This window comes from Coregonus clupeaformis, chromosome 3, assembly GCF_020615455.1.
Source record: "Coregonus clupeaformis isolate EN_2021a chromosome 3, ASM2061545v1, whole genome shotgun sequence".
Taxonomy (NCBI): domain Eukaryota; kingdom Metazoa; phylum Chordata; class Actinopteri; order Salmoniformes; family Salmonidae; genus Coregonus; species Coregonus clupeaformis.
Genome location: NC_059194.1, coordinates 10,391,210 through 10,405,419, shown reverse-complemented (window position 1 = coordinate 10,405,419; position 14,210 = coordinate 10,391,210). Strand labels below are relative to the sequence as shown.

The following is a 14,210-nucleotide window of genomic DNA, read 5'->3' as shown; positions in this document are numbered from 1 at the left end:
TGCTTCACAGTAGGTATGGTGTTCTTTGGATGCAACTCAGCATTCTTTGACCTCAAAACACGACGAGTTGAGTTTTTACCAAAAAGTTCCTATTTTGGCTTCATCTGACCATATGACATTCTCCCAATCCTCTTCTGGATCATCCAAATGCACTCTAGCAAACTTCAGACGGGCCTGGACTTGTACTGGCTTAAGCAGGGGGACACGTCTGGCACTGCAGGATTTGAGTCCCTGGCGGCGTAGTGTGTTACTGATGGTAGGCTTTGTTACTTTGGTCCCAGCTCTCTGCAGGTCATTCACTAGGTCCCCCAATGTGGTTCTGGGATTTTTGCTCACCGTTCTTGTGATCATTTTGACCCCACGGGGTGAGATCTTGCGTGGAGCCCCAGATCGAGGGAGATTATCAGTGGTCTTGTATGTCTTCCATTTCCTAATAATTGCTACCACAGTTGATTTTTTCAAACCAAGCTGCTTACCTATTGCAGATTCAGTCTTCCCAGCCTGGTGCAGGTCTACAATTTTGTTTCTGGTGTCCTTTGACAGCTCTTTGGTCTTGGCCATAGTGGAGTTTGGAGTGTGACTGTTTGAGGTTGTGGACAGGTGTATTTTATACTGATAACAAGTTCAAACAGGTGCCATTAATACAGGTAACGAGTGGAGGACAGAGGAGCCTCTTAAAGAAGAAGTTACAGGTCTGTGAGAGCCAGAAATCTTGCTTGTTTGTAGGTGACCAAATACTTATTTTCCACCATAATTTGCAAATAAATTCATTAAAAATCCTACAATGTGATTTTCTGGATTTTTTTTCCTCAATTTGTCTGTCATAGTTGACGTGTACCTATGATGGAAATGACAGGCCTCTCTCATCTTTTTAAGTGGGAGAACTTGCACAATTGGTGGTGGCTGACTAAATACTTTTTTTCCCCACTGTATATTATTGTGGTATTCAAATATCCCAGCATTTACATTAAGTCTATGCTCTGTGTACCTACTGTATCTATAAATGTCATAAAGTTATAAAGTTATAACGTTATGTTATAAAGTTATAAAGTTATGTCATAAAGTTATAAAGTTATGTTATAATGTTATAAAATAATGTTATAATGTTATAAAGTTATGTTATAAAGTTATAAAATAATGTTATAAAGTTATAAAGTTATAAAGATATAAAGTTATGTTATAAAGTTATAAAGTTATAAAGATATAAAGTTATAAAGATATAAAGTTATAAAGCTATAAAGTTATAAAGATATAAAGATATAAAGTTATAAAGTTAATGAGAGCGAAAGGAGAACAAACACTTCCTCTTAGTTGACTTGACTCGTTCATACCATTTTTCCCATGATGCCAGTTCCCACGTGCTCCGCCGCCACATCTTTGATGTGATTCTTGTGCACCTTGTTGACAAACACCACCAGCATCATGCCCACTAGTCGGATGATGCGCACCTGGGGGGACAGAAGCATCCATATCCAAATTCTATCAGTCTATTTGAGTATGACATAAGATGTTGATAAAAGGCCATCTGCTGCTCTCAGTGTGTGATTACTGTAATTGTTTGCAATTTTTCTAATGTAATTCCAAGAATGTAATATTGTAGTTGATTAAACCATTTGTGTTTTCCACTGAAGATGAGAATAGTCCTCTCATTGACTCACCCTCTTGTACTTGGCTTTGGGGTGCAGACTTCTCTCCACAGCCTCCACCCACAGCTGCTCCTTAGAGGAGTCCAGATAGAAGAAGGCCTCTGTGCTCAGGTCCAGCTCCTGGAAACTACAGCACCCAGAATGCACAGGGAAGTCAGCGCGGTAGTTCTAATGTTTGGGAAAGTGCTCTTTAGAGTATGTAATGAAATCTCTAGTTTAGAACTAGCAACGTCCATCCATCATTAATGATGTGGCATTAAGAGGATCCAATTCAGAAAAGTATGTTACATTTTACATTACATTTCAGTCATTTAGCAGACGCTCTTATCCAGAGCGACTTACAGTTAGTGAGTGCATACATTTTCATACTGGCCCCCCGTGGGAATCGAACCCACAACCCTGGCGTTGCAAGCGCCATGCTCTACCAACTGAGCTACACAGGGCCCATGTTACTTCCACAACTCTGGGTTGTATTCACTAGGCACCAAACAGAAGAAAACGGACTGAAGCAGAGAGGGACTACCTGAAGTTGTCCAATAAGAAACGCTTGCCTTTGTTTTTCGTTGCAAGACATTTTGCTACGGTGTGCACTGATGAATACGACCCAGGTTCATTCCTTCATACATGCTGTGTAGAAGACATTGGACACTCAGATGTCACTGACCCCAGAGCGTAGACGTCAGGAGGTTCTGGCTCACAACACAGCCAGGGCTCTAGACTGCTGTCTGGGGACTGGCCATTCACATTCCACGTTCCAGAAAAGAATCTGAAACACACAAAACAGTCTTATATAGACATTCACATACTTACATGGACAGAAAAATTTGTGAGGTTAGTGCTAGAGTGTAGCTTGATAACAGTTACAGCTAAGAATAGGGACTTACGGCTCAGTAAGTGAATGTTGGCCTAGAACCTTTTAGTTCAACGCAGGACCCTGCACATTTTGAAAATGGACCATGGAAAAACTAGACTACAGAAAAATGTAGAATAACTGCTGCTATAACCCACTTTCAATGGATCACCTCAAGTTTCTGTCCAGAATCACAACTGGCTACTGCAGGGGAGCATATGTAATGGAGCTGGTTCAATGAACCACTCGTGTGATGTTACCTTACCTAGTCTTTAGCTTGTGACACACAGGAGGCCCGGGTTCGAACCCAGTCGGTCACACATAGCCCCACCCACCATCCACACAAAGCCATGGACACTCACCTGAAGTCCTTGATGTCTACGTACTCCTCCTCCTTCTTGGCCAGGCGGTGTTTGATGAGGTACTCTCTCTGGCCGGCCTGAGTGGAGAACATGGCGCTCCGCATGCTGTTGGTGGTGGGGCTGTCGCTCCATGAGGTGGGCCGGTCAACACTAAGACTGCATTATCAGGTAAGGATGAGTCATTCCCACAGTAATTCCACTACATTCTTTTCCAGGTAGGGCGTGGTGTAAAGGCTACAAATCAAGATCTAGGCCACCAAAATTATAAATAGAGGCCCTTTGACACCGATAGAGCCCCACAGTGGAGGTGTCATAATACCCATAAAACCTAGCGGTCAAACAGGGAAATGGTTCCAATCGTTTTTTTCCTGAAAAAGAAAAGGAGAGCCGCACACTCTAGGAGCTCAGATGCAATAATTTAATAACCTAATAACCAACGTTTCGACAGATATTGGAGGGTATGAAGACAGCTTGTCTGTCGAAACGTTGGTTATTAGGTTATTAAATTATTGCATCTGAGCTCCTAGAGTGTGCGGCTCTCTCCTTTTCTTTTCCAAATGTTCTACGTTAGCCAGCACCTCGCCTAAATAGGTGTGTGTTTCTTTCGCCTCCATTCAAATAGTTTTTCCACCATTCATTTTTCCCATAGGGGATTTTAGAAACACTGTTTCGTGTAGGCTTACCCTGGCGTGACGTTTTGATAATCATGTAAATCTCTTGGACAAGGTGACTTTTATCAATATATTAGTCTCTATTTACTCTCAGATTCGAAAATGTTAATTAGCATCAAAGTAGACATCATGCAAAACTACAAATCCCTGCAAGCTCCTGCACGTCATCTCTAGCTGACTCCTTTGCTAACAGGTATTGTGTCAATTTAAAACTTGCACAAGACAGTTCACAGAATTGTCCATTTAAAGAAATGTTGCCAATGTATTCATTACTACATTTAGCTAACATCAGATAGTTAATCCAGAGATCCTTACCTTTGCGTCGGTTCGGCAGTCTCATCCAGATCATCATGGCATTTGTAGTTCTTTATGATAGCCACCTTAGCAGCTAATTAGCATTTCATTTTGGGGGGTAAATACAGGCGAATATAATGATAAAAGTCACCTTGTCCTAGAGAGATTTACACGGTTATCAAAACGTCATGCCAGGGTAAGCCTACATGAAACACAGCCCCTATTTTAAGTGTTTCTAAAATCCCCTATGGGAAAAATTTATGGCGGAAAAATGATTGGAACTATTTCCCTGTTTGATCGCTAGGTTTTATGGGTATTATGACTCATACTTTGGTACTCTATAGAAGCCAAATACAGATAGTTCTGTAGAAGAAAAAAAAAACATCTCCAATAGGATGAGCATACTATGGGACGGTCCTACTGGTAACACTCACTCTGTTTTGGCAGGCGTGATGAAGGCGGCATCTTTAGCCTGTACGGACGAGGCTCTGTCTTTGGAGATGGGGATGGGCGCGGGGGGGAGAGGATTGGAGGGAGTGTAGGAGCCTTTACGAGGAGGCAGAGGGGGAACTGGAGGAGCTTCCCGGGGGGGCCCGATGCCATTCTGCTGGTTCTTCTTCTCCTCCACTTTGAGGGAGTGATTGAAGTTGTCCTCGAAGCCAAAGTCTATGGCCAGAGAGAGAGCTGGGTCCCGTCTGTCAGCTGAGATAGAGGAGAGATTCATATGTGAGAAACCTTGTGACATTCACTGTATCGTTCAACTGTCATATGCAACAAGTGTCTATGATTCACTCCTGACCTCTTCACTGTAATGTGTGCTGATGTATGGTGAACTATCTGGTGCAAAATGGCTGCAGTAGCATCACCCAGCGGGGTGCTAGACATTGGTGCTGGATAAGGTTAAGTTTCCCCTATACAATGTCAAGCGCTTTGAGAATCTGGAAAAGCTCTATTTAAAATGAAATCAATTTTAACTTCATAACATTTGTATCCATACCTGTGCCAGTCTGGTTGGCTGAAGAGCTGTTGTTGAGGTTGGGAGGCGGTGGTGGTACACTGCTGGGCTTGGTGTGAGAGTTGGCAGCTTTGTGGATCCCTCTCTGAGGAGGGATGGGTGGGACTGGGGCAGAGACCTTGCGGGGAGCCGGCATGATGGGATCCATCGCTTTGATTTGCGTGCTTTTGGACTCGACTGTGGAAAAGTTGGCAGTGCTGAATCACTCAATCAAGAGACAAAGCTACTCAGAGTTACATGAGACAGCATTTCTCTACAAGTTTCAACCTGCAAATGTGTATCGCAACCTAATACGAGTGCCAAGAATGATCTCATATAGTACAGTAAGTCTGTTGGTTTTAGCACATCTAAAGAGAAATGCAATACATTGACAATAGCACTACTACACTCCCTTCAAAGGATCACACCCATTGTTTGATACACCTCCATCTTGTTTCTATTGACCTTTCACAATGCAAATACTACTAGAGATAAAATGTTAGGGAAATGAGGCAACACCCAGCACAACTGGGCTGTTAGAGAGAAAGAGGTTGTGTCGCAAATGGCACCCTATTCCCTATAAAGTGCACTACTTTTGACCAGGGCCCATAGAAAATAGGGTGCCATTTGGGACGTAGCTTCTGCCTGTGGTAATGAGGTTACACTGTCTCAATCATTAACCAGTGGGTGCCAAGGCAACAGTTGACATTGACAGTAACAGTTCAAAACTGTTTCTATCCCTGATCAAGCCAAACTGCTTGGGGACCTATATTTAAAATAGGTAGCCTATTCCTTTCAATATTCCAGGAGGGGTGTTGTAAATGAGGTCATAATCATTAAGAAATGTAATGGATTTTCTATATTTTTAGCACTTTTGGGGGGGTGAAACATTATTCTATATACAATGCATCTATAACGGAGTAGTGATGGGCCACAGTCAGGGCTCTACAGTGCGACCATTTTACTCGCATTTGCGCCTAAATATTTTGCTGTGCAACCTGGAATTTTAATTTAGGAGCACCAGTGTGCTTAGAAGAATGAAGGATTCTAGCTTTAATACCATTAACATTTTTAATTGTGCTCCTAAATGTCTTTGCGTGCGCCTACATTTTTCAACATACGCGCACACGTGCTCCTTGTAAAAAAGGTCAGCATAGAGCCCTGCCAGTCTTTTAGCTGTGGCAAATTATATGAAGACAGTGGACACCAACATTAATTTGATATGAGTAATCCCATTTAGATAAGCCACAATCCACATCAACACTGTTCCACATCAACCACAGTCAAAGATCAAATCAAAAGATACGGCTACAGGAGACTATCAACTGTGGCTCTGGTAACACAGCATCAGAGATTGGACGTACTAGTAGGTACTCCACCACTGCCACCTTGAGAGGTGCATCTGAACTTAAACATAGCTGAGGAATGTAACCGGTAGACATAGGTGAGACGTGAGAGAAGAAGGCGTAGGGGGAACTCACTAAGAGTGGAAGTAAGCCACCCTGGGGAAATAAATACATGTTGGATGAGTCAATGAATAATACATGCACTAGTGAGTAAGGACGTCAGTAAGGGTATGGTAGTGTTGAGCAGAGCGAGAGAGACAGAGAGAAGAGAGAAAGAGAGCGAGAGAGAGCGAGAGACTGGCTCACCTTGCTGCTTGGCTCTCTTCACCTGGGAGAAGAAGGACTGGCTGCGCTCATCATCCTGGAGCTCCAGAATCAGCTCCTGGGCTTTCTCCCCTCTGACCCGTACCCTAATGCAAGCTGGAGGGGCAGGGAGAAACACACATTCATTCAAACAAACATTCACCATTGACTCCCCTTATGGCCACCACAGACCATTCCATTCAATACACTATTTACTCCTAAGGGGCAATTATTGCTGGGTATAGAGTGACAGTGCAGGAGGGGCACATGACAGGATACGTAGTTACATTCACCACAACTTAGCCTATACAAATATACAATTTACTCACCACAACCATGGAGACACTACCCATGTCTACTTGCATGTCTACGAACTCCGCACAAAATGAGGAAGACAGTGCTTTGCCAACAGTGAGCTATTTCAAACGAGTGCAGGTTGCCCCGTTGCCATAGGCAACTCATGACCAACTTTTGCAACTAAATAAAGCTGCAGAGACAACCAGGCATGGAGCTCAGGGCATGGCATGCTCTAAAAATGTAACCAAATTGGATGAAGAGTTCTGTTACAACCATTGTTGCCACAACACTGGTCTTGCACACAAGCTCCTATAATAAGGTAGAAACAACAACATAATCAATGATGCTGAACTGCTTATAGCAAACCTCCACTAGAAACAATTCCTATCAAGGTGGATGACCATTTAAAAAACTGAAGTATGAGGAGAAAGTCTTACTTACTTTTTAATGGCAAGTCAATGAGCAGCGCTTCTTCAGCCTCTAAAATAAAGCGGTTAAAAAGAGAAAATGAATGAGGCTCAAAGGTCTGTGGGGAGGAGTAAATATGTCATGACAACAGGATTCAATTGGCTCTTGCTACTAGCTGTTGACTTTCAAATGTCCGGCCAGCGTAAAGAAAGCACCTTGGACTTGTTCCACTACGACAAGCAATAACCTTGAGTTAATACTGCTACCATGGTTGGGAGTTAAGGAATGTCAAGTTTAAATGCCTGCAGGCTTTAGAGGGGCTCTGTATCATAATCAACTGTATGTTGGTACAGGAACCGTTCTATATCAAATCTCTGAAAACTAGTCTGAACTGTAGCAGTTCAATAACATTTCCCAAACATTTAGCCTAGTTACATTAAAAACTAATGGTAGGCCTACATGGATTTTAAAAGGTGAATTTAGACCTAGTGGTCACTTACCCCGCACAATCTGAAAATGACTGTTGATGGGTATTGACAACTGAGGTACCGGACAGGACATAACAGTTTCAGGGTTAGCCAAAACACCTAACCTGGAGGGAGAGGAGGAAATTATCTTTGGATACAGCACCCTAAATGGTTGGTCTTCAGATAGGAAGTTGAATTTGTTTTATTTGCATAAAACTTCATACAGTATAGAGAGCAAGAGAGGTGTTGTCATAGCGATTTCACAGACTTCTCCAAACACTTAAGAGGAAAAAAGAAATGTCAACAGAACTTATGTAACTTAGCCCAAACACAGTTGCCGTTTCATGATGCAAGGCATTCAAATGCAAGTGCAATGGAATGTAAATGATTAGATCTTTATATTAGAGCTTCAGAGCAGTGATGTGTGGGTTAATGTAGGGTCATGTTTCTCTCCCTGATGATGACAATGCAACAGCCAAAGCATCAGCAAACTGAAGTCGATTCCAACCGAAATCCATGCAAGACATTCAAATAAAAGAGAGCTTAGCCTCATATGAAATGATTACAAGGCCTGAGCTTTAATTCAAATCAAATGGAGCGTCTGTCTGAGCTGTGATGAGGGTTAATGTAGGTCATGTTTCACTCCCTAACAATGACTGCACAGCAGCAGCCAGGGCTTCAGAACATGTCCACACTTCCTTTCAATTCTTAACAGGAAATGTGATTACTGTGGAGTACTGCAACCCTTGCTGCTTGTCTGAATGTGTCGGGTTGGGAAAATCTGTTCCAAATAGGCTAGCTGGAGATGGCTCTGTAAATAGTATACCCAACTTCTCTTAGAAAATACCCCTAAAATGTCCCTTGTCATCTATCATCAACAAGTATACCTAGGCCTACTAATACCATGGCAACCTCTGTCCCTCCATTATCCCAGCAAAAAACTATCAATTCAATGTGTGACAGAGCTGGGCGATAAGAACAGAAATCCATATTGCGATAAATTGCCTGAATTGATGCGATAACGATAAATAGAACAATACGTTCATAACATTCATGTCTACCAGTTTGTTTGTTTTATTATCCTTTAAACTACTACTAGTTTGATGGTTGTAGCCATCAATTGTCCCATTAACAATCACCCATAACTTATTTCATTTCAAACTTATCGGCTAGTATAGGCTACTTAACGTTACCATAATGAACGATAAACAAAATGCCTGTCGATAATTTTCAGTTTAACATAATTGAAAACCCATTTGCCATTGGAAGTATCCATGCCTGAAATCCTCCCCTCCTGGCACCTCTCCTGGTAATCCCTACATTATGAGCAGTTACAGCACGTTTCCTTCTAGTTGGTAGACTACTAGGCTAGCCACACACAAGGCCTGGGACCTCTCTAAGCCTATGAGAGCATAGCATAGGCCTACTATTCAGACTAGAGCAGGGCTTAGATTAAGTTCACTTTATTCGCCAACCGAAATGTGACTTCCGCTTTATCGCAACCTCCGAAAGACACACATACAGTGCATTCGGAAAGTATTCAGACGCCTTGACTTTTGTTACATTACAGCCTTATTCTAAAAAAAAAATCTCATCAATCTACACACAATATCCCATAATGACAAAGCAAAAACAGGCTTTTCAAATATAAATATAAAAATATAGAAATACCTTATTTACATAAGTATTCAGACCCTTTGCTATGAAACTCGAAATTGAGCTCAGGTGCATCCTGTTTCCATTGATCATCCTTGAGCTGTTTCTACAACTTGATTGGAGTCCACCTGTGGTAAATTCAATTGATTGGACATGATTTGGAAAGGCACACACCTGTCTATATAAGGTCCCACAGCTGACAGCGCATATCAGAGCAAAAATCAAGCCATGAGGTCGAAGCATTGTCCGTAGAATTCCGAGACAGGATTGAAGGTCCCCAAGAACACAGTGGCCTCCATCATTCTTAAAATGAAAGAAGTTTGGAACCACCAAGACTCTTCCTAGAGCTGGCCGCCCGGCCAAAATTAGCAATTGGGGGAGAAGGGCCTTGGATAGAGGTGACCAATAACCTGATGGTCACTCTGACAGAGCTCCAGAGTTCCTCTGTGGAGATGGGAGAACCTTCCAGAAGGACAACCATCTCTGCTGCACTCCACCAATCAGGCCCTTATGGTAGAGTGGCCAGACGGAAGCCACTCCTCAATAAAAGGCACATGACAGCCCGCTTGGAGTTTGCCAAGGCACCTAAAGGACTCTCAGACCATGAGAAACAAGATTTTCTGGTCTGATGAAACCAAGATTGAACTCTTTGGCCTGAATGCTAAGCGTCACGTCTGGAGGAAACCTGGCACCATCCCTACGGTGAAGCATGGTGGTGGCAGCATCATAATGTGGGGATGTTTTTCAGCGGCAGGGACTAATAGACTAGTCAGGATCAAGGGAAAGATGAACGGAGCAAAGTACAGAGAGCTCCTTGATGAAAACCTGCTCCAGAGCGCTCAGTACCTCAGACTGGGGCAAAGGTTCACCTTCCAACAGAACAACAACCCTAAGCACACAGCCAAAACAACGCAGGAGTGGCTTCGGGATGAGTCTCTGAATGTCCTTGAGTGGCCCAGCCAATGTCCTTGAGTGGCCCAGCCAGAGCCCGATCGAACATCTCTGGAGAGACCTGAAAATAGCTGTGCAGCGACGCTCCCCATCCAACCTGACAGAGCTTGAGAGGATCTGCAGAGAATAATGGGAGAAACTCCTCAAATACAGGTGTGCCAAGCTTGTAGCGTCATACCCAAGAAGACTTGAGGCTGTAATCTCTGCCAAAGGTGCTTCAACAAAGTACTGAGTAAAGGGTCTGAATACTTATGTAAATGTGATATTTACGTTTTTTATAAATTTGCATAAATTTATAAAAAGCAGTTTTTGCTTTGTCATTATGGGGTATTGTGTGTAGATTGACAAGGGGAAAAAACAATTTAATCAATTTTAGAATAAGGCTGTAACGTAACAAAATGCTGAAAAAGTCAAGGGGTCTGAATATTTTCCGAATGCACTGTACATATACAGGTTGGAGAGGTTGGAGCAGGGGGCTGCCACACTGTTTCTGTGGGGGGTTAAGTGCCTTGGCTCAGTGTGTACACAGTTTTAATGAATTTAGGTAGTCGACCACGGAGTTTGTGTGCGCTCTCATGTGAGTCTCATTAGTGTAGGACATGGTGGTGGGACGCTGGTATAATAAGCAGCGTTATGGCTGGCACTGGGACTAACCTCGCTCTCTCGCTACTGCACACACACACCAGCTGTAATGGTCCTGAGTCTTACCGCTCGCTCGCTTAACAAAAACATAAAACAAGCAACCATGTGCTTGAGCTGCTGACTGAGAATCTCCTCATGTGCTGGCTGTCTGATAAAGGCTAGAGTGGCGCTGTAACCAGGGCTTCTCAAAGTGGGGAGGTCCTGCAGGGGGTCCGCGCCCAGATATGAAAACATATTTAAAACAACATATAAAAACATCTGATTGCAGAAAAAGCCACTTTGGCAGCTGACTGCATCAACATGAGATTTGGACATGAAAATCACTAGGAGTTCTGAGATTTTTTATAAATGGCCTGCATGCATTTCACAGTGAACTCCCATCAGGACACAGCCAGGGCACTGCCGATCAATTCAGGCATAGTGCACTGGTCTATTGCTTTATGCTGTAGTGCTGCACTGTGTCTTTCTAGAGGCATACCTGTCAATCATCATTCACCCTCAAACATTATGCTGCTAAAACCGTAATGTGGAACCTTGTTATTCAAGGTAGACTACAGAACACCATGACAACCATTGGTATGGTCTTTCTGCATATAGTCTTGTAGAGATGGTCCACACAAGCAAAATGTATTGGAAGTAGCAGTCAGAGAGGAAGAGGTTTTGCAATGCAATGTTTCATCTCAAATTGTACACCACTGCTTGACAGAAATAAACCTGACCACTTGAGTGCAACTCATCATTATGACCCAGTATGCATGAGAAAGGCAGATATGAATGAACATGAATTTTTTGACACTGAGTTCTCTAATGTTAGTACTTACATAAACTCTCCAGAGAACTCAATGAGTGACAGTAGCCTGGGCTCCTTCTGACCTGACAGCCTTACCTCCTGTCCTCTTACAGTTTGAACATCACTATTAAGGAACCAGCAGCAATGATGAGAGGGCAGGGACACAGACTAGGGCAGACTAGAACTTGAAGACGAAACTATAAATAGGCCTAGTGACCAGAATATTGGCTATGATTTGGTCAACAAATATTAAACCACACTAGCTATTCCAGACTGTTGTCTATTCAAAGCTGTTGTGAAATACTTAAAATTGAGCTATTTGTTATTAACAATGGAATATGTGTATTGGCTTATGTGGTATTATTGAGATAAAAACATGTTTTAGCTAGTTAGTACAGTTGCACAACCTACAAACAGTAAGTAATCATGACCATAGACTGTATGGGCCAAGTAACTGGTTATTTGGTTACATTGTTTTGGAAACTGAAGCAAAAAGCAAGAGTTCGTAGGCTGTTGCCATTCCATGGCATGCACAGCTGGACAGAGCCATAGAGATCCTCTTAAATTCTATTTTGTATTCTAATTCTATGGACAGAATATTCCTAGCTAGCTAACTAGGCTAGCTGGGTTAACAAATCAAACTTTATTTATATAGCACATTTAAGAAACATGACTGCAATGCAATGCACTTAACAGGAAAATGAATAAAAACAATAAAAAGACCATGAGACAAACAAATATATATATATATATATATATATATATATATATCAGCCATGGAAGTTCAAACTGTAAAAGCAGATAACAAGGACTGTAGAAACTAATCCGTGGTAAAAAAAAAAAAAAAAAAAAAAAAAACGTAAATGTAATAAAATAATATATACAAAATATAAATGAGCTAAAATAACTGAATGACTAAAAGACTAAGAGCACCCTATGGAAAAACAAAGCTAAGAGGCTTCATGCCTCTTGGTCCTAGGCTTTGGGATAGTTAAAAGGCCGGTGCCAGAGGACATGAGAGACCTACTGGGTACATTCCTTAAAAGCATGTCTGTCATGTATTGGGGTGCACGATCGTGAAGTGATTTAAAAGACCAATAAAATAATATTTTCTAAACAAACTCTAAAACTTACAAAATCTCTTCTAAAACTAACAGAAAACCACCGCAGAGACTTAAAACCGGTGTAATGTGTGCTCTCCGTATGGTCTTGGTCAGTTGACCAATGGCTTTCTTGGGTAGACAACAGGAGCGCATTAGTATTAAATCAACTCTGCTAGTAATACAATCATGGATCATTCTTTCAGTGTCAGACAGAGATAAACGAAAAACACTAATCAGCTGAAATGTTCAGAGTAAACACAAACAAATATTTGACCTGCAAGACAGTATTACTATTAGTATATTACTATTAAAATGCAACCAAACCTAAACAGTTGGACAATAATTTAGCTGACTAGTTAGCGAACTAAAAACCTATAGCTATGTTAGCATGCTAACAGCTAGCTACCTAGTTAAAAAAAAGCAAAAACAAAAAAATGGCAGACTTTTAAAAGGATATTGCCAAGCACTGCTCGTCACGTCCGAAGCCCAAAGAGGAATCCATTCTCACCAATATATATTTAGCTAAGGGTGGTAACTAATGGTCTATACACGGTCCGTCCAGACGTTTTACACCAGGAAAGTTCCGGGTGACAGCTGCCTAAGGGGGCGTGCTAGGGCCTAGTAGTAGTCATGCTATGTTGATATCGCTGTCATTTGAAAAATGTTAGTCTGGTCCTGGAAGTTTGTTATCCAGACGCAACTCACGTTCGCGCGCACACAAAATAGGCGTGGTAGTTAGCTAGCTGTGTTCATAAACATGCCGGTAGCATAGCTAGCTTTGATAATAATGTAATTAGATCGCTAGTAAATCCTCCATGTGGCACCTTGTCCTCAATGCTGTCTTCCCTCCTCTTCAATGTCACAGCATCCAGCTGCTACGAAAACTCCGTCTTTTGCGACGTGTAGTTACAGCCAGCGTCAGATTTCGGTAATGGGACCTTCTACGCTGCGCATCATTTGCGCATGCATATTAAGAGCAGTAAGGACGGGGTCATATGGGAAGAAAAAAAATATTCATTCCCATACACAGGCTACATCCACGGGGATACGAGTGTTTGCCGGCTGCATTCAATGCGTTTCAACGGTCAAATGAAACCATCAATACCAGATCAATATCGCCATCTGCCGGCCTTTGGGCTATGTGTGCAATTTTTATTTTACCTTTATTTAACTAGGCAAGTCAGTTAAGAACCAATTCTTATTTACAATGACGGCCTACACCGTCCAAACCAGCCGGTTGTGATACAGCCTGGAATCGAACCAGGGGGTCTGTAGTGATGCCTCAAGCACTGAGATGCAGTGCCTTAGACCACTGCGCCACAAAAGGTATAGAATAGAATTGTTTGCAAATTGATCATAACATAAGGAATGAGCCCACAAAAACCCTTTAGCCCCTATTCACTTTTATTAGGCTAATACAGTACCTAATT

General features: G+C 42.2%; 1 protein-coding gene across 5 annotated transcripts in view; it reads right to left on the bottom strand.

Moving 5' to 3' along the window:
• The window catches only part of LOC121540443 (inositol polyphosphate 5-phosphatase OCRL-like), a 32,690-nt gene extending 18,864 nt beyond the window's left edge, over window positions 1-13,826 (bottom strand). For 2 of the 5 annotated variants that reach the window (XM_045207187.1, XM_045207191.1), the window contains exons 1-10: window positions 11,709-12,352; window positions 7,672-7,763; window positions 7,205-7,243; window positions 6,470-6,583; window positions 4,821-5,015; window positions 4,258-4,525; window positions 2,859-3,014; window positions 2,311-2,412; window positions 1,659-1,773; window positions 1,332-1,448 (exon numbers count right to left, since the gene is read on the bottom strand). In XM_045207187.1, coding sequence (XP_045063122.1) covers window positions 1,332-1,448; window positions 1,659-1,773; window positions 2,311-2,412; window positions 2,859-3,014; window positions 4,258-4,525; window positions 4,821-5,015; window positions 6,470-6,583; window positions 7,205-7,243; window positions 7,672-7,763; window positions 11,709-11,710 — 1,200 coding nt within the window. In that variant the 5' untranslated portion in view covers window positions 11,711-12,352. Of the gene's footprint in view, window positions 1-1,331; window positions 1,449-1,658; window positions 1,774-2,310; window positions 2,413-2,858; window positions 3,015-4,257; window positions 4,526-4,820; window positions 5,016-6,469; window positions 6,584-6,795; window positions 7,073-7,204; window positions 7,244-7,671; window positions 7,764-11,708; window positions 12,353-13,288 lie in introns of those variants that run through there. The other 3 variants (XM_041849318.2, XM_045207195.1, XM_045207199.1) reach the window with 3 other exon arrangements.
• Window positions 13,827-14,210: the final 384 nt, after the last annotated feature.